The sequence below is a fragment of the Sturnus vulgaris genome, chromosome 11, assembly GCF_052056855.1.
Source record: "Sturnus vulgaris isolate bStuVul1 chromosome 11, bStuVul1.hap1, whole genome shotgun sequence".
Lineage (NCBI taxonomy): Eukaryota > Metazoa > Chordata > Aves > Passeriformes > Sturnidae > Sturnus > Sturnus vulgaris.
The window spans coordinates 4,399,663-4,420,179 of NC_142253.1; the positions used below are offsets into that span (position 1 = coordinate 4,399,663).

Here is a 20,517-nt window from a genome sequence, read left to right on the forward strand (position 1 = left end):
TACCTATCAGGTAGAGCTGGAATGATGAACATCACCCTAAGGGGGACCCCTCTCATTAGAGCAGGAGCATTTTTAAGTGCCTCTACCTGGCTGAGGATGCTTGAAAAATCCAATTCCCAGACTGCTTTTCATCTGGAACCTCTTTATCGGTATTTCATACTAAACTACCATGCTAAATCTTCAGATGCCCTAAAAAAACCCTCAAATTTGCAGTCATCCTAGAGCTGTTAGCAACACTCCTGTGATTCAGAAGCACACAGTGTGATGATAGTTTCAAGCTAAACTGTTATGACCAGCTAGTATGGAATATAAACAGGAACAGATGAGAAGAATACAGCCTCAACATTTGGACAACAAAGAAAGAGTGAAATGATTGCTACATAAAAGACATTTCAAAGACCTCCCAGAAAAGCAGGCATAAAAATCCCCAATAAAAAGGCTCAGCAAGAAAACTGTCACACCCCCTAATCCTCAGCAGACTCTAACAAGATGTTCGCATGAGCCAGAGATTGTCTCCTTCCCCAGAAGACAAAAGGCACAGAAATCAATACTGTCTAGCATAGGATTAGGAGGCAAGAGATAGATAAAAAGGATTCCTTAACCTTACAATTAGAAACCCCCAGTCTCCAGCCAAAAAGATAATCAGAAACAGACTGCAAACCTGTGTCACAATAATTGCTGCATCTTTTACTCTTTGAAAACTGATATTTTCAGAAGATTTTTTTATAATTTATTGCCACCCCAAGAAAGGTTTTGATGGCCACTTAGCTACAGACAACTGCTGCGACCAAACCACAATTCAACACACATGGCAATGGAATTATTTCCCAGTCTTTATGTTTTAACCACCTCCAACCAAGCAAAAATTATATTACCAATGCTTGTACCAACCTCCCAGTAAATTGTACCACTAAAAGCAAAACGATATGTAATGCACTACTTCTAACAAATGATCAGCTTACTGTGCCCTGAACCAAACACTTACACAGATTCTTCATGCCAAACCTGGCATAAGCATGTGCTCTGATTAAAAAGGAAACAACTTAGTTGTTATAACAAGCGTCTTTAGCTTTATTTGGTATTACTAATGCTTTTAAACAGAAGGCAGGGTACTGGCAAGAGTAAAAAACAGACTTGAAGGGGGAGGAAACCTGCAGGCTGGAAAGAAGCTGCAGTCTCTGAAGTCCGACCCTCCTGCTGTAGATAACGAGTGACCATAAGCTGTGAGAGCTGGAGAAGTTTGCTGCATAGAAATTTCAGACTCTTTCTGAAGCTCAGCAAGGCAACCACAAGACATTGACAATGATATTTACAAAGCCTGTATTAGCTTACAGCAATGACTTCAGCACTAAATCATATATACATAGGTACTGTATGTTGCCGCTTTACAGGGGGTTAAATAGCACGAGCACTCATTGAGGGACAGTCAGAGTTTAAGCAGTCAGCACATCCAATGTTACAAGACTTTCCTGGTCTTCCTGGTACCATCAAAAGAGGAAAAGTCAAATAATATCTTTTTTTTCTCCAAGTGCAAAGCACTTGCAAACCATCACTCCATGCTCCTGTGATCCTACTGTCTACTGAACCTTAAATTTCCTGCTTTAAGCTAAGTTTCCATGGTCTTGTTCAGTTAGACGCTACCTCAGAGCTGCCTCATGTTCTGTGGCAGATGAAATAATCCCTGTAAGTAAACTACTTGAAACCACTTAGAAAGAGGTTGGCAGAGATGCAACTTAAACCATTGTCATTTGTCATGGAAAGACAAACAAATCACCCTTCCCAGAAGAATCGTGACTCAAAATAAACACATGGAAAGAGGCATGAATTTCTGTTCCCTTTTTAGCAAGCTCAAAGATAGCATAAAGCTTGTCTTACACATTTTTGGAGAATAAAAGGGAGAAACGATATCTACAGATTTCTAAGTAAATTTTCTGGATCTCAAGCCAGATGGGAACAAGCAATTCCCTCATTCCACCCCCAAAAGGCTGCAGCCAGCAGTGTACCAGACAGAGCAACTCAGGCTGTGAATCAACCAGGGTGGGAGCAGAGGGCAGTGTGGTCTGCACGGTGGCAGAAGCAAATTAATCCCTTTGCAGACACACAGCTCCCCAGGGACTCCATGTCTTGCTTGTGGCAAAGTGTCAGACACTCACAAGCCTTTGCCTACAAACACACTTGTCCCCAAGCCACAAGAAGCTTCACTGCTGCCCAGCTATGCTGGAATTGAATTGGAATGGCACCCTGCCTGTTATCTAAAAGTTATTTCCAGATAACATTTTCCTCATTTTATAACAAAGCAACCTACTGGTTAGCAATATTAGAAGCACAACTTGAGACACAATTTGTATTCAGATCAAGATTTACCAAAGAAAATGCAAACCATTATTTTAGTGACCTCTGTGTGGCACAAAATCCCACATCCATCAAGATCACAGTGCCACCCAAGTATTCAGTCATTTAGATAAGAACTACATCTTCCCTTCCAAACAGAGGAGAAAGGCACAATGCTACAGACATCACCAAGTTTTCGGCTTTGCCAGTTAGAGATTTTGAGATTCTCAGAGGCCATGGTGGTGAAAGGCAATGCAAAAATACCTGAAAAGGTAGGAAGCATTGCTATGCTATAACAGAGAAACAAAGATGGGTGAGCTAAACTTGAACTTTCAACATACCCTAAACCCATGGTTCAGAAAATTAGACTAGAGTTATGCTTAATAACTTATTCCACTACCTTCCAAAGTCCAGCATCTTTATCTGTACCATCGGTAGCAGCAGGAACATGACAAAGTGTACAGTTCATTACCAGTGGTTGCCTCAGTTGTGATCATTTTAATGAAGGTTTTGCATAATTAAGATTTTCATTTTGGTGTAGGAATCAGATAGAACACTTGATATGGTTTGCCCTGCAGCCAAACATTTCCATCACCTTTAATGAACATTAGGATGGTCCCTCTTGGATCAAGGCAGACTCATTTCACTGGTCAGGTGCATAAAGAAAACTCAGACATGGGCTACCAAAAAAAGACAGCAAAAGACAAACTTTACTCACTGACAAACTCGGTGTTCAATGCTGTATCAGTGAATCAGGATCCTCAGGCAGTCTCTGTCCCTTTGGGTAAGACAAGTTATGTCAACTGTATGAAAATTGCTGTGTTCCCTGGGGAAAACAGAATTATAGAATCACTATGGTTGGAAAACACCTCCAAGATCATCTCAGTGAGAGGCCACATGACATTAACTAAAGGGAAGGGGTATTTCCCAACTTCTATTAGGAGTTATTTTAACATACTTGTGAAGTCAATTAGGGGACATAGCTTGATTTTTAATCTTTCCTCTGATAACAATACAGCTTTGAGGGGATGAAAAAATACCCATGTGGGATTACAAAGGAGCATCACCATCTGGGGAGCTATTCCTGCTTAGTGAAATTTTATTTTCCTATTATTTTTTCAAACTGGGCAGCCCCTTAGGAACACAGGTAAACCCTTCATCTTCTCAGCTCCTTCTCCCTACAGCACACAGGGCATGGCATCACATCATTTCAGTAGCACCTTCATTGAAAATAATTAGCTCAATGAGTCTAATTCCATTGAGGGATGGAAGCAACACTTTTTCCTTAGTATTTTTCATCTGTTTTAGTCTTCAGCACATCTTTAAATTGAGATTATTTTTTGCATTAGTGATGCTAAAGAAATATTTTGAAGTTTACTCAAAACAGCAGAACAAGCACAAAAGTGCTGTGGAGCAGGCTAAGCCTAAAAGCTTTAGAGCACGAGAACAAATGCTTAAACTCACTGCCATTTTCCTATGAAAATGGAGCAAGAACTCCCAAAGGGTCAGCTTAGTAGCCACAAAAAGGCTGCTTATTCCCATTTTCAGGGTCTAAGCTGATTACTTTGGTATCAGGCAACCCTTAAGCTGCCTCCTTTCCAGGGCTACTACTTGTGCACATTACCTGGAGAGCTGCCATGATGTTGTTTGCCCTTTCCTCTATTTATCTGCTAAAGGAGAAGCAAGGCCTGTGGCCCTCTCCCCTCCCAGCTGAGGATGTTTTCCTAACTGAGGCTTCTCATACCAATGAACACCATCTGAAAGCCTTTAGAATGGGGAGATATGCCAATTTATCTGCTTTCTACCCAGCCACTCCAGAAGTGGGTAATGCTTATCTGCTCCAATTGCTTCTGAAAATGGCATTTGAAGCATCCCAGCTGGAGCCAACCCAAGAGACCTTTCAGATTTTGGCAGTGGCCCTCAGCAGTGCTCACCATGACCATTAATTGGGGTGTTGCTGATTAAAGGATGAGTACATCAGGCTAGGCAGCACCCACAGGCTGGGCTCTTCCAGCAGCAATGAGCTGGCTGTGTTAGAAACCACATCATCCAAAAACTTGAGGAAGTACCATGGTTCCATTGGGAATGGGCACCCAAGACCCCATTGCTGCAATCAAAATCCTACACCCAATGGATTCAGTACCTCATGAGGGCCTACAAGAGAGCTGGGAGGGGGCTTTGACAAAGGCATGGAGTGATAAGATAAGGGGAAATGGCTTGAATCTAAAGAAGTGTAGGTTTAGACTTGATATTAGGAAGAAATGTTTTACTGTGAAGTCAGCAAGATGCTGGCACTGGTTACCTGGAGAAGTTGTGGATGCCCCATCCCTGGAAATGTCCAAGACCAGGCTGGATGGAGCTCTGAGAAACCTTGCCCGGTGGAAGATGCCCCTGCCCATGGCAGGGGGTTGGAATAGTATGATCTTTAAGGTCCCCTCCAACCCAAAACATTCTATGATCCTATTTGTACTGGAAACAGACATGATGCAAACTTTCTCTGCCACTTAGAGGACACTGATGAGGCTTTGGTGGGCAAGGTCCAGATGTTCACCTGCTCTGATAAAGCATGAGGAGGTAAATCATCCTGTGCAACTCAAGTCATTCAGATGGTACTTTTGGCATTCCCCCCCCGCTCCTGCTTTTGTTCTGTCAGTCTGAAGAGAACAGCTCGTGTGATGTAATTTAGAATGGAGCTTTTTTAAAGCTTTCACTCAGGAAAAGCTTCGGGAGCTCTGGGGGTATAGCTTAGCTCGGAGAAATAGAAAGAAAGCAAGTTTGCATTGACAGCTTGATCCCAGAGAGAGGTGGCTGCCTGCTTGTCTAACAGGTCCTCTGGGTCTGGATGAGGCAGAGACAGAGGAGCAGTCATATTAAGTGAATGTGCGCTGCCAATGTTAAAGGAACAATTACCATTATTCTGCATAGTTCACTGTTTGCTACTGCTATTTCCTTCAATAAAACCTCTTTTCACTTGCCAATTGGAGCTTGTCATGTAACAATATTTCTTATGCACAATACACATACTAAAATGCCCCTGTGTTTTTAATACATTTATAGTTGTTAACAATAGCAGTATAGCGACAGAAAAAAACTGTACTTGCTTTGAATATAGAACAGATTGAAAAAAGAACAAACCAGTGGCCCTGCTCTGAAGGATTAATGGGGGTTAGATTTTGCCTAATATGTGTTAAAATAGTGACACCCCTTCCATTTCTTTGACACCCTCTCAGGCCCTGGGCTGTGACCTCCTCACTTGGAAGGGGTTGCACACCTGAGCCTTGTGCAAAACTTCAGTGATGGTTTTGATGTCAGGGAGTGTTGAGGAGAGCATTGGGCTCTCACCTGTCCCTGTGCAGCCCCGAGGGGAATGTACAAGGGGTGCCACTCCCGTGGCTTTGGCAAGCCCAGCCTGCTGAAGGCTGCCCAACAACCCTTCAATCCTTGTGCATGGTGCACAGACAGGTGGGAGCTGTGCTACAGCAGCACCTGAAACTCTGGTGTTCACTGCCCACATCAGACTAACAAAACTCCTTGTGAATGCAGCTCCTGGGGAAGCAGGACAAACAGACAGCTTTGGGAAGACTGGCATTTCCCTGGGGCTGTGGAGCTCTCGTCCAAGAGCTCACACAATGGAGACATTGTGCTGCTACTGCACTTGCCAGCATCACAAAGCCAGGTGGAAATGACCGCAGTAAAGGTGCCATGGTGAGAAGAAATTACGTGTTTGCACTTCTGAGCAGGCTGAACCTCATATTTCATGCACCCAAAGGAACAAGCAGCTGTTCAGAAACCTTTGTAGCACAATCATGAAGGAAACTTTCTTCTGCCATAAGATTCGTGTTTTCTAAGAACACTATTTTCTTCAGAACAAGTTAATATACACAGGAAAAGACATCTTGAGTGTTCCTGACTCTCCTACACTATCCAGGAATAGTGATAGACTGCGAGTTTAAACACATTCTTCCACTGCACAGTGAGAGAAGTGTGTTTAATGCTGTGAGCAGAACACTTACCATGTTTGCCTTTGCCAGAGCCGCCAAGACTACACCGTTTTAAGAGGACTTATTACATACATAAGTTACAGGGGATGTCATCTGTCTGCCCCCAGAATAGATGTTCTGCATCTTCAGTGCAGGGGGAAAAAGGATTTGTGAAAAGATGCACAGCATGGTACATCTTCTGCTTCAGATATTGCTAATTGCTTTGTCTGTGGCTTTTTCTGAGGAAAAGAGAGGAGAAACCAAGAGAAGGCCACCACATTGGAGGCTGGTTTGGAGCCTGATCTGAGCTCCTTGGAATTGTTTTGTTTGACATCTGGTGATACAGGATCAAGCCCTTGTGAAGATAAATATGTAGTTTTCCAGCATGGTCCAGCACAGCCTGTTCTGCAGCACCTGGGGAGGTGCTCAGATGGCAATAAGATTAATAATGTTTATTACAAAGTGCAAGTCCAGCTCCCAGTTGTGTTTCAGCATGGCATGCAGGCGAGAGAGAAACAAATGGAAGTGTTTGCTAGGAAAGTCTCATAGAAGACATAAGGCTCTCACAGATTGCCACTCACCACTGGGTTCAAATCAAAGAAAAGCTTTTATACCTTATTAGAAGACATGGAGGGTTGTAGTCATATATTATCGTGTGCCAATTTGCCACCAGGAGATCTCTAAGGACTATCTGTGAGAAATGCTGTGATTTGCAACTCTATTTCACAGTGTTTAAAATGTTTGGATTTATTTTAAGAATATATATGGGTTTGATGGTGTTGATATATGTGGGTTTGTTGGTGTTTCCCCCACCAAATGAGAATGCTGACAGTCTTGGAGCTGCTCTGGCATTAATGCTGTGCAAGGATATCTTTGTGACCATAACTGTGTGTAATGCCTGCTTTGGGAATAAACTCTTGGCACGTAACTTTGGTGTCATTCTGAAAACAGCACAGTTGTCAAGGACCTTGGGACATGAAAGGAAGACACTGTGCTGTCTTTTCATTGGAAAGTTCACAGATTCTGCCTGGAGATCCTTCTGATATTTTCACTTTTCAATACATAGTGCTTACCAAAAATAAAACTGAGAATTTTAAGTGCTTTCCAAATTTAATGACACAGAGTTTTACATGGAAAAAAAATCTTTTGTAATAAATTCAGCATTTTCTATTTTATATTAACTATAAATTTCCCCATCTAAAGAGTAAGCAATTACACAAGGATGTCCATGGGTGAGACCTACCTTTCATTACTGTGCCAGCATATTAAATAAAGCCCTGTCCACTTCTGGCTATTCAGCTCAGGTTAGGATTTTGTTTCTGAAACTTGATCATATTGGCAGACAACCTTAACCTCATTGTAGGGTGAGTTAATGTTGAGAGGAAGGAAGAGTGAATTAATGCAGCAGTGGCATTGAGGCAACAACAACAATAAAAATGGCAAAGTTTGCTTTTTCTCTGCTTTGAAAACAACAATGTCAATTCAGATGAGACAATACATCAAACCCTCCAGTTTCACTCTGTGCAGTGAGGAACAAAGAGAATTTGAGAGGTTTGAGTTAGGCCTGCAAAACAACAATGAGCAGTGGGATGGATCTGCCCCAGCACCCATTGAGGGATGTGCAGGCAGCCCCTCAGAGCGTGGGCTCAGGGGCTCTGTGTGGTGCTGTGCATCCCAAATCCCAGCCTGGGGAAGAGGACAGGGGCTGGCACAGCCATATGGTCACCGGGTGACCTATTGGCATTAATAAAAACAAGCATTGTAAGTCCTCCACTTGGAAGGGGAAGGACAGGGCTGTGTGTTTTCAGTTCAGGTTCAGTTTGTGACTTACTTCTGAGTTTTTTTATTATCCCTTTTAGCAAATGTCAGCAGTGCGCAGTTTTAAACAAAAAGAAAGAAACGAAAGAATTTGGAAAGCAGACTTTGGCTTCATTTACAACACTTCTTAGGGCTGTTTCATGTAATAGGGCCACTACACACCTACAAGGTCCTCCCCATCCCTGGAGTGTTCAAGGCCAGATTCCACAGGGTCTAGTGCAAAGTGTCCCTGCCCATGGTGGTGGTTGGAACTAGATCTAGACCTAGACGACTAGGGTCCTTCAGTCCCTTCCTAACGACTCTATAATTCAATAAGACAAAAAAAATCCAATTTGGGGCTTAAATACAACTCCAGATATAGCCACTCCATCTCAGTGACTCCCAGAGAGAATGATCTCTTCCAAGACATGCTGGAATAACAACAGGGTGCCAGGATGCTCTGATCATGAAATTCAAAACAGGGAGAAGATTTTTTAAAAATTACTTAACAGCAAGAAGCTTGTGAAATACCATAAAATCCTGCTGCTGCCTGGACTAACCCCAATTCCTGTAATAGATTTATCTCATGGATGCCATTTCAAAAAGTCAAGACCACCAGGACAGAAATATGGACCTAAAGAAAAATGTGATAGGGAAAGAAAACTAGTGGCTGAAGGGGAATTTGGGAGAGCCATTGTACAGACAAATCCTGAGGGCTCTCCTGAAGGGTGCACAGCTGTATCCCACCCCCAGCCCCATGGATTTTGGGATTGCCTTGCCTGTTGACCAGCTGATGCTGTGTTTCTGCTGCAGTTAACACTTGGTCCCAAAGCTGTGATGTTCCTGTGAAAATTCAGTGATTTATCTTGGTGTTTATCATCCAAGGGCTCCTGAGGAGCAGCAGGCTGTGACAGGGAGAGATGGACAGGAAGGGCTCTGGGCAGGCCCTGCAAACCAGCCAGTGAACACACTGTGAATTTTGCTATTGTGGTCATTTAGGGCATGAATTATGTCCAGCCTTCAACGCAGATGATGATGTCTGATGCAACAGGGACTTTGGACTTAGCACATAAAAACCTTTTCATAAATTGCTCAGTCCCCCTTCTTGCAAAGTCGTTACAACTCCAAGGTGTGAGAGAACAGCATAAAATTCACACTGATCCCTTCAATTCTTTTTTAAGCATCCTTAAATCCAGCCCTTTTTTTTCTGCTATACATCTTACTTTTTATAGTTAAAAGTAATTTCAAAGCAAAAAAGAACATAAACAATATACACTGACTCTTGACACTCCATTGCTTTTTTAAACTAGAATAATAAAAATTTGCAAATGAACAAAAGAGTGGGAGGAAGATATCTGATTTACAATGTTTTTGAGATAAAGAACACTATAAAAAAAGATCAATGTGAATAATAAAGCATTGTTAACTGAGTCATGACATTTCTATTCTCAGTGAAGATTTGAACAGTAGAGCTCTGCAAATGAGCACCTTGTGCCATTTTCAAAGTGGGAGGAAGACATATAATTATAATTTTTAAAGTGAAGAGAATTTAAAAAAAAATCTGTGAAAAAGTTTATTGAAAAACATATCGACATATCAATATGACATAAATTACTTTAATTTTATTAAACTGGGAGGGGGGAAAACCTCTTTTTGAAGACTGGCTGCAGAAAGCATTCCTTGAAAAGAATTTTCTTTATTAAAAACTCTTTGCTAAGATGAAACAGCACTGAATGTCAGCACTACCGTATATTTATTCTGTAACTCTTCCAACAGCCGAGATCTATAAAAGAAACATATTTTCAAAACAGTTTTAACCTCCATTGTCTTGATCATTCGTATTAACATTTTTCATGTCACCTATTGAAATCCCTTAAAGGAACCTTTTATTCAGTCAAAATTAATGAAACCATTTTCTTAAACAGCCTCCAAAAAGCAAAAAGGACATAATGTTGTGCATTTTATTTGACATACGTTTTCTGCCATTTCACTTATTTGTGTGATGAGAGCAATACTTCATATTTATGCTATCAAATCTGCAGAGAAAAGTGATTTTGAGAGAGAAGAAAACCAACTCTGCTCTTGCTGTGTGTGCACTTTAAATCCACAGTGAAAATACAACATTGATCAGATTACTCCAATTGAGTCATTTAGTGCTTTGGCATTCCTGAAGTTAGGGCCCAGCTGTGAAATCAGAGTTGGGGCCAAACATTGCTGTTAGGTGAGTGCACATGGCTCCCATTTTCTTCAAAGGGAATGACACACATGGCCAATATTTAGCTTTCACCTCTTCCATTCTTTAGCTAGCAAAGCCAGAACCAGTGGAGTATATGCAGGCAATTTAACAGAATTAAGAATTCAATCAAGATTTTCCAGGACTTACTAGTGATTTGGGATATATAATTCAATACACATCAAAACGCAGATGCTCAGCATATTCTGAAAATCAGGCCATCTCGAATGTCTTGCTTTAAGCAGGTAAAATCATAAATTACTCTGAGTATTTTGGCAATTGGGTCCTAACAAACTGGGTGTAGTACACCTCTTCAAAATTATAAACTCCAATTTCTGGCTTGGCTGGGATGCCTGGGAGAATTATGACATCCCAACCCATTTTTGTTCCTGCTCTTACTATTATGGGACTTGAACACCGTGCAGGTGCCCTTCTGCAGCAGGTGACCCCTAGGGAAAGTCCAGGTCCTGGCTCTGCAGATCCCCTGGGATGCACTGAGCTGCTGGAATGGCCCACAAGACCTCAGAGCTTAAGTGCCATGGAGAGAAAAAAGGATGCATCCCAAAAATCTAGCTGCCCCATGCTGCATGCAGATCTTCATTTCAACTCAAGGTCAAGTGGAAAACTTTTTTACCATCCTTGCTGACTCTCCTCTTCACTTTCTCCTGACTCCATCTGTTCCTCACCCATCTCCTTCGTTCCGCACTCGCCTCCCTCTTCTTCCTGTGTCCATCTGTTCCCTCCTTCCTCGACACAAGTTGGGGAAGGGAAGTAAATTCAGTCATTCACTGAACAGATTTCAAGATGAACCCCCTCCCTCTCCAGTTCTAACTTCATTCATCACGGTAAAAATTATAATGAATAGAAATATTGAAGGTGAAAATTTATTAGGGATTGTGTTGCTTTCTTATATGAAAAGCAGTTAAAGCGGCATATAAACATTGGCTTCATTCATTTTTTCTTAATATATGGTATAATTAGTGAGAAATATTAGTGGAAGTGCTTGCTATGCAGTCCATCAACACATGCCTGTCAGAGCTTAGGATCTGGGCCAAAAGTTTTTGCCAGTCCTGTGATAGATTTACAATAAGCCTATAGAAGGCTTTACAGTTAGCTAGGTCACTAATTCATGAAGTTAAAACGTATGCAATGAGGTCAAAAATTCACTATTGATAAAATACCCCCTCCCGGGATTGCACCATTAGCTTTGTTACTGCAACAGCAAAATAAAGTAAACCCAAAGCTCCTGTGAATTACCAGTCCATCATCGTAAATCAGCAGTGAAACACTTGCATGAGTTCATGATGTCATCTGAAGCCCGGGATATATTTATAGCCTTGTGTACTATTTCCTGTTTCGTTATGACAAAAATAAACAGTCTCCAAATCCCCTGCATCCTTCTGCCTGAGCTCAGCAAAATGTAATGGGCAGGAATCTCTGAAAGCCCCCGTGATATATTGGTCTGGAGCAGCTCCCTCTGATGGGCCACGGCGCCCGCGCTCCCTCCAGCCTCTCCCATGTGGGCAACAGCAGCTCCCAGGGCCTTTGCTCCATCTGCTGCACTCACTGCTGGGATAGTCCCACACCCCCTCCTGCTTTGCCTCCCTGACACTTGGAGAGAGAAGGAAAGAAGATTTAAGCCTCCAAGCCTTAGGCATGGAGTGAACAGCCTGGCAGGCGCACCCAAGGTGGAGGAGCTCAGCACTGCTCCGTGTGGAGACCTGGGTTTGCCACCACTGGGACCTTGGGCATCTCATCCACCAAGACTGCTAAGCCATGAAGGTTGGAATTTGGGCTTAAATTTCCTTGCTCCTCCTTTGCTGATGATTTGGGAGCCTCATCTAAAGTTTCTGCGGTGCTTGGGCATGGATGATGCCCCACATTTCATCTCAGACCTCCCAGCTCTAAAATTTTCTGTACCTACCTGAATTTCTGTGTTTGCCAGTGATCCTCTTCACCTCTTCTTGGGTGAAACTTCCTCTTGTTTTATCTTTTGCTTCCTTTGCTGAAATGAGACAGAGAGTAACACAACCAGTGCACCATGCCACGTAACCTCGCTCTGCAAGGAAGTGCACTTGCTTCTGTTTGACCTCAGAGCAACAACTCCTGAAGTCAATGACTGCCACTAAGTGGCTAAGGGTGATAGTTGTGCCAAACCACTTTTATTTGACATTTATCCCTCTTCAATTTTGTTTTCTTCTCTCCACCAAGACCGTCGCACCAGCTCCCTGCCTCTGCTGGCCCTCCCTGGGGTGACTCCGAGCAGTGAGGACCATCATCCAGGTAAGCTCCTGGCCCCATGCATGCAGACATACTCCATCCCTGGCAGACTATATTATCCCTTAAACAATCAAGAAAAAGTGGTGTTGTTTTTTTTTTTTCTTGGGTTTTGCTTTTTTGAAGCACTGCTGTCAAACCCTGAGGTTTGGGTTTCATCGTTCTATGCGTCCTTTCAAACCAAGTGAGTTCAGATCAAGCCTTCATACGTACAAGTTTTCATCCATCAGCTCTGATGTAGCTCTGCCTGTATCATCTTGGGACTGAATGGACATGGCACACAGCTCTTCCAGTGATGAGCATGTGATACATTAAACAGACAGGTAGTGACAGCAGGGCACAGGATAATGAATGGCAGGGAGAGCAGCCGGGCATTCCCTTGGTGCTTTCGCAGATACACCAACGTGCCTCAGGGGAAAATTAAAAAGTTACAGGTCCTAAACTACTACAGTTTTCCACACAGTTTAGCATTAACCCTTGGGACTCCTTGCTACAGAGGCTTGAGGCAAAGGGCGACTGCCAGGATGGATTTGGAACAAATGCCAGCCTTGAGTAGAGCCACAGGCTCCCTCATCCTTGGCTTGTAAGATGTGGATGAGCCCTAGGGAGGGTCAGAGATCAATTCTCCTCCAGTGGAGTCTCCTCCTAAACAGTTGTTCCAAGAGCTGCTTTGGATTACCTGCATTGCTGCAGTCCCTGTTCAGCAGAAGAGAGCACCTCTTAAACCCTCTGTCCTTTATCAAAAATAGACTTAGAGCCCTCGTATGCCTCTATACTAAATCCAATTTCAGAAGCATGCAGGGAAACTGAAGACTCCTCTTCTCCAGGACTGCAAGATGCTGGTTTGTGCCCAAATCCAGAAGAGAAATAGAGGTCAGGGGACATACTGCAAATGCCAGTCTTGGTATCAGTGCTCCTCCCCATTAACCAGAGGGATCTGGGGCTAGCATCAGTGGAAAGTAAGTGATTTGCTTTGTGTTTTCATGAATTTAGACACTGTAGTCAGCCATCTGAATCGCCCAACTCCAAAAAGAAAAAGAAAAAAGAAATTCCATGTGAGTATTGAGACTATCTTTATTACAAACATGGGTGAACGATCCCAGTCTTCTACTGCAACAGCCAAGGCGAGTCCCAGCTTCCCCATGTGAGGAAGAAAGTTGCTACTTCATACTATTTAAAAATGGCACATTGTGGGGGTGTACCTTTAGCAGCCTCTGCCTAACAGTCTAACACTGAATAATCTGAGATTTCTTCATCATGATACACTTATTTTTCCCTTTAAGTTCACTTCAGTTGTTGATTTCTATATGTTAAAAACACAGACATATGTGGACATCTGAAGCTGAACGCAGGCTCTTAAAAGAGAGTAGCAAAGTTTGACCCTGTTCCCATCTCTAATTGTAATTTAGGGTTTTTTTACGTTCTCATTTAACAGTAATCATAAATAGTATCAGTAGTAAGTAATATATTTTTGAGCCTATTTTGCTACATCTATTTGTTCCAAATTCTCAACCTACTACTGTTCCATCCAGCAACGAACTATAATAGGGGGAAAAAAAAAGTGATAACCACCTTTTTTTTTTTTTTTCTGCTGGCCTAGCACAATCTTTATTTCTTCAGACACTTTGTGCAAACATTAAGTTGATAAAAGACATAATGTAGATGGACCCACAGCTGAACTGAAGGTAATTGCATAAAAATGAAATGGAGACCTATAATTGTACACTGCTTTAGCCTCTCCCGCAGTGTTTTCTGGAAGCAAGGATCTCGCTTGTCATAGCAAGTTGCTTGTTACAGTGATTGCATGAAGACTTGATCTAGCTGTACAAGACAAGTATAACATTACTGAAAGGGAGCTCTTCAAACTAAGAGTCTGACACTAAAATGTACTGTATTTTCCAAGATGTAGTATGCTTTAACAAACAGAAGAGTCCCTGAGTGACAGCTTTTGTTACCCTTTTGTTTGATGGTGCTGTATTGAAAAATTCAGGTTATGTCTATGCTTTTCTATTTCTGGTTTTGATTTCTCTTCAACAGCACTTCAAGAATAAAAATTGACTCAAAGTATGAATAGTAGAAGTCGGTGGATACAGTAAATGTTAGTCTGGCATTTACTGATTACTTCTGTCAGACTTTTTTTCAGTCTCGCTTCTTGAATGCTTAAATGCATTCAGTGGGCCATTGTATTGTTGCAGAATTGGGGAATTCGACAGATATATCATGAATTAAAACATATCTAGTTTAGATTTTGGGGCAGATTTTGAAAGTGGAAAATAATAGTTATTCTTACCTAAGCCTTTTGATCTGATCTTTGTGTATCCAAAGGCTCAGCCTGGGTGTTGCTCTCAGTGTGAACAAACAGGACCCATTTGTAATATTGGCACCTGAATAACAGGTAGAGCTTGTGTCTTTTGTCACAAAACAATTGTTATCCAATAAATCCAATGCATAAGAAGGACAATGCTCCCTCCTGAGCTCTGCTGCTTTAATCAGCACAACTTTTCCTGGAGATGGTTTGTTATCGAGTGAAAGTGCAGCAAACTTGTGGAATGTCATTGATTTATAAACACTGGAAAACAGACATGACTGTACATGTAAGGACATCCACAATACATGAGTTTTCACATTCTGGACTGATGAGGCTGGCCAAGAAGTCAGAGAGGGGAAAAAAACCCCCAAACAAACCTGTATTTGCTTACTCTGAGGGGGAAACCATCAACAACTCATCATAGATAGGCAAACCCAGACATGCATAGCCCCGAATGCAGATTTCCTGTGACCAAAGGTACAACCTAAGGGGAGAACTGCTGTGCTTTGCACTGCTGGGTCACACCCAGTGGAGCCACTGCCTCTCCTGCCCTTCCCATCTTGCCTGTGGATTTCCTTCATCATAAAGCTCACAAAACCTGACAGTTATATGTTTCTGAGACTCTTGTCTGTGCCACTGCTCTCCTACTGCCTCCACTCCATTGTTCACTCTCTGCCCAAGGCCAACTGTAAACTCCCCAAGATAGGGAAATTCACATTTCCATCACAGTAGACTTTGTTGTCATTACGACTTAAAAATCAAGACAATACCTCTGCCAGCTCACAATTTTAAAGCAGTGATTTAAAATGAAAATTATAGCCTAGGTTTTATGCTTATCTTATCCCAAGATCTTACTCTACTAACCTCTACCTAGCTTTTCTGCTTTTACATATTTCACTAGGTAAAAATGATCTAAAATGCATGAAACCTGACTATGAGCAGAAATTTAAATTAATTGCTCACTCATTCTGTAAGTAAATGGATAGAAATGATAGAAAAATTAGCTTGGAAGGGACTCTAGAATCACCTTGCTTGGCCTCTATCAGAACCTGTAGTAAGAGCAGGTTGCTGGGGTCCATGCCCAGCTGAGCTCTTCACATAACCACAGCCTTGCTGCAGTCTGTTCTGGTGCTTTACACATCCCATGATGAGGAATTCATTGCCTGGGCAGTTCCAGTTGCCAGCTGCAGCTTCTGACAATGCCCTCTCTTCATTTTCTGTCTGTGCACTGCTGGGAGGAGTTGGGGTCTGGCTTCTCCCTTACCCTGGCTCTGGAGGGGAACAAAGCATCTCCAACACTGTTCTTTGCCTTCTCCTCCAGGCCAGCCAAAGCCAGCCCCCAGCCTCTGCTCACACAGAAAGTCTTCCAGACCCCTCACCACTTCAGTGGCCTTCACTGGACTTGAACTAGATATCACTTATCTCCCAAATCCTTGCTTCCCCCCTCTTCAAGCCTCATGGTTCCACTGGTTTTCACTTACCCTGCAATCCGTCCATCCCATCCACATTTCCTCCTCTTGGCTGCGAGGATACTGTGGGAATAGCTGCAGTCTCATCAAGGTTTCACTCTCTATCAGCCTTTTCCTGGCTTTTCTTTAAGAAGTCAAAGGTACCTAAAAACCAAGAGATATGCAGGGCCTCTCTTCAGGCTCCTTGCAGCCAAGTGCAGACAAACCACTTTAGATCACTTACTGCTCCTCTCAGAAAGTAGCATTTGCAAAACTGAGGTGTTTGTAAAGATTGATTTTCTGTATATAGCTCAAGAGCAAGCATATCACAAGATTTCAGTGAGATAAAAAGTGAGGCTGTGCTTGATGTGAGGTGCAGGAGTTAATCAGCTATAGATAAGAACTGATGAGGTTTTATCATCCCTGCCATGGAGAGAATGACTGTGTTTCTTGGCCACTTGATCACTTCAGAGAGTGAGTGAAACTATATATCAACCCGTGTTTATCTGTGCCTGAGAAGTTCTTCAAGAATAAATTGAACTCAGGACTCGTCTTAACCTTTCCCCTAGTTGGGGCTTAAAATTAAGCTCTCCCTCTGGTTTTTGAGCTGCCTCTCTGGCATGCTGACAGCATGTGAAGTATCCCATCTCCTAGTTGACTTCCAGGCCAACAACACAAGTGGGGATGAAGTTATGAAATAAGGAATCTGGATGCTAAACAGAGACCATCTGGCTGTCTTTGCTACAAGATTATGAGCCACAGTGAGCTGGCACATCTGCATCCAGGTACCGCCTACATGCACATTGTTGGCTGTTAATTTAGGGAAACAAAGTTGCAGTTAAAAAATAACAAGATGGTTGTTTTGCCTTCTTTTATGTTGCAAATTGAAGTTAGGATATCAAACTCGAAATATATGTCAACCGAGGCAATAGTTCTGCTTTCTTTCCAAACCTGATCCCACCCACTGGAAGTGAATTATTACTTAGCCTCTAAGTCCTCTGGGTTTAAGAGAAAACCTTAGAAGGCAAGTTCACAAATACCTTTACTATGAATAAACCTCTGTAAAGAGACTGAAATCATTAGGTAAGAAGGGTTAGGCCTTGGAAGTAAACAACTGTACGTTTGAAAATTCTGCATATGTTATTCTTTCAGATCTCTGCCTTGGTATCACAGTCTCTTTTTTTTCCTAATCCCACCAGATAACCAGCTTACAAATGAAAAACACACAGATGAAAAGCCTATGAAAGGTATTGTTATGAGTTCTGTCGCAGAATTCAGCATCACAGACACTTCATCAAAGGGCACCAAAAATGAGAAGAAATTGTCAGATGCAAGCAGATCATCCATTGCTTCCCTGGAGAAATGCAGAGAATTCACTTACATTGAAGATGATGCATCAGTACATCAGAGAGACAGTGACGGTATGTTTTATAAAACAGATCACATTTGAGCTGATTTCTAAATAATGCCCACTGCAAAAGAACTATGTATAACCAACTCGAAATTAAATGTTGAACAGGAGGTTCAAGAACATTGCCAAAAGCAATGTTAAGTTGCCCTGCAGACATTTGTGTGATAGATGAGAATTTCTAGAAGATGATCTTAAATTGTCAGTGATACTAAAGTCATAGAAGAGGAGCTTAGAGCCTATTGTGCCACAGAGCATTTGTACTTCAGTAATGAGTGTTTGCACAGAGGCACCAGTGTCAGTATCAGATAAATCTATTCCTGCTTATTCCAGTGGATGTTAAAAAAAGGCTCTGTGAAGTATTTTAGAAGTTTCTTTTGAGTGCCTTTTTCAATAATGGATTAGTGTGTTATATCCAATGGAGCTGGGATCTGTCGTGCATATCATTTAACAATTCCTAAATTAAGCATTTCTAAATACAGATCAACTCAATAAAGTGCCCTGTTCTCCAGGAATCATTAACATCTCCATTGTGTCACAGATCCTTACAAAAGGGATGTCTCTGATAACGTCTATTGGAATACACTTAATTTCAAGGAAGGATCTGAAGTATTTATTTTATTCAAGGGGCTTGTCCCCATGTCCAGACACTCCCTATTTTTGAGTCTGTGGACTATCTCAACAACTACTGGCACACAGGTGTGTACCATGTGATGCAAATAACAGATTTCATTCTCCTTAAAAAAGCTAAACGTGAAGGAAATTAACAACAACAACAAAAAAAACCCCAATCTGTGCTTAATTAATAATGTTAAGGGCTGGATAGAAGCCAAGAAAACCAAAGGAAGACAGATTTGTGGTTGTCACTGCATACTCAGCTCACTCCACTCTGACAACTTACTGCTTATTCCACATACATGAGGCCAAATCCTGTTTGCTGGTGCTTGGAGAACCTCTGAAAGCAGAGCAATAGATGAGGAAATTGGTGATTATTTTATGCCCTGTGTTCAGACAAGAGAAAATACAACAGTCATAGGTCTCTCCAAGGATGACCAGAAAGGTTTCAGCAAGCTTTGGACCAGGGTTGTTCAGGGCATCATCTGTGTGAGCAGATGCCACCAAACAAGAGCAGGGAAACTTAGAGATGAGGCATGCTAGAAAAATTATTATAAATTCTTCTTTTGTGCTAATTAATCTACTAATGTAGAGAATGAGAGCTGAGGTCATTGTTCTCACGGAGATAAATGCAGTAATGCCGTTTGGCAAACAGCAGGGAAAACAGAGAGGAAAACAAGAGATTGCATCTTCTTTTATGCAGTTTGTGGCTAATTTATTTTCAAATATATAAATGAATGCATAGGAATGGATGTCTAATTGCTAATATCTATTATTTATATACATTACCCCACTTAAAACAGGACCAAAAAGCCTCACACATGCAGATTTTTTGAAATGTGTTACATCCATTATCACAGTTCATGGTGTGTGCTCTGATGGGAATTTAAAAGCATCTTTACTGCACATCACAGAGTCTGTGCTGAAACATTACTTTATTATTAAAATCTTGTGCTTTTTGTGTGCTCTCTTTCCTGGATGAAGCCCTAAGAATCATATCTATTCTCTCCAGATTACATAAGCACCATTATGGTTAACACATTCGGGGAAAAAAAAAATCCTGTTATTAAAAAATGGATCTTTGGAGAAGAAGAAAAAAAATTGCCAAATCCTTAATTAAGACATAATTTTGAATTCTGTCTCTCACATCTATGTATAGGAAAGAAATTTCATAAACATAAGGGATCTAAAAAGAATAGTCTTAATTACACCAAGGACTACTGGATAAAATGATTACATTTTCTACAGTGTAAATTTCATACAATTAAATGCAGTGGTGTCACCTTATTAAATGTTTCAATTTTATAATTATTTCAGCTCATTTAGCTAGAAAAAAATATAAGCATGAATTGACTAAGTATCACCAAAATCTAGTCATTCTTATTTGACAGAACTGACTTAGAAGTTAGTTGTGCTTGTCTGAACCTAAATAGATCTTGACATATTTAAATAAGTATTAAAATTGATAACATTGGTGATGATATGCCACTTAGAAGTTCAGTCATATGCTATTTGTTCTTGCTACCTGCTTTAACTGCCTTTTTAATAAAGAAGCTGGAATGTGTTTTTTGTAAATTCTGTTTTTCATCAAGAAAGCTTTCTAAAAAAAAAAAAAAGGATAATTCTGGAAACTTCCTGGCAGTGAACTTAATGTTATATGAGCTAGAAAATGCCACAACAGAACCAATGCAGTTGAATGAGTTCACAGTTAGTCATCCTAGGGCAAGAAATGTGGTTATAACCATATGCTTTCCTGAAAGAACCAATGAAAAGGCATTGATATTGTTGAAGGCATTTTTTCCTTTCCAAAAACAAGAAGGGGGGGAAAAAAAAAAAAAAGGAAAGGTCTGGGTCTGTGCTCCAACTGGATTCACACAGTTGGAATCTCACACCTGCTGTGCCCGAGCAGCCTCCCCAGATGCTGGAGGCTGTGCAGAGTTAATTAGTTGATTTTGGGAGGGCACAAACACAGCACAGAATTTTAGCCATGGTGACCAGGTTTTCAGGAATATTCTCTGGCTCCAAACACACATCTTACGTAATCTATTTTCCAAACTTTTGTCTCCTTTGAAGAATTGACATTTGTGAATGAAAAGGTGAGAACCCTGTTGGGTGGGGAG

The 20,517-nt window shown here is 41.5% G+C and overlaps 1 protein-coding gene and 1 long non-coding RNA gene across 3 annotated transcripts in view; one reads left to right on the forward strand and one right to left on the reverse strand.

Annotated features, from left to right (window-relative positions):
* Positions 1-20,517, forward strand: part of MDFIC2 (MyoD family inhibitor domain containing 2) — a 47,484-nt gene that overhangs the window by 22,063 nt on the left and 4,904 nt on the right. For both annotated transcript variants that reach the window (XM_088171269.1, XM_088171270.1), the window contains exons 3-4: positions 12,553-12,624; positions 17,574-17,795. In XM_088171269.1, coding sequence (XP_088027395.1) covers positions 12,553-12,624; positions 17,574-17,795 — 294 coding nt within the window. The remainder of the gene's footprint in view (positions 1-12,552; positions 12,625-17,573; positions 17,796-20,517) is intronic.
* Positions 7,356-20,517, reverse strand: part of LOC148222468 (uncharacterized) — a 44,277-nt gene continuing 31,115 nt past the window's right edge. Inside the window, exons 11-12 of the long non-coding RNA XR_015805984.1 lie at positions 12,266-12,346; positions 7,356-11,084 (exon numbers count right to left, since the gene is read on the reverse strand). This is a non-coding gene — a long non-coding RNA (uncharacterized LOC148222468). The remainder of the gene's footprint in view (positions 11,085-12,265; positions 12,347-20,517) is intronic.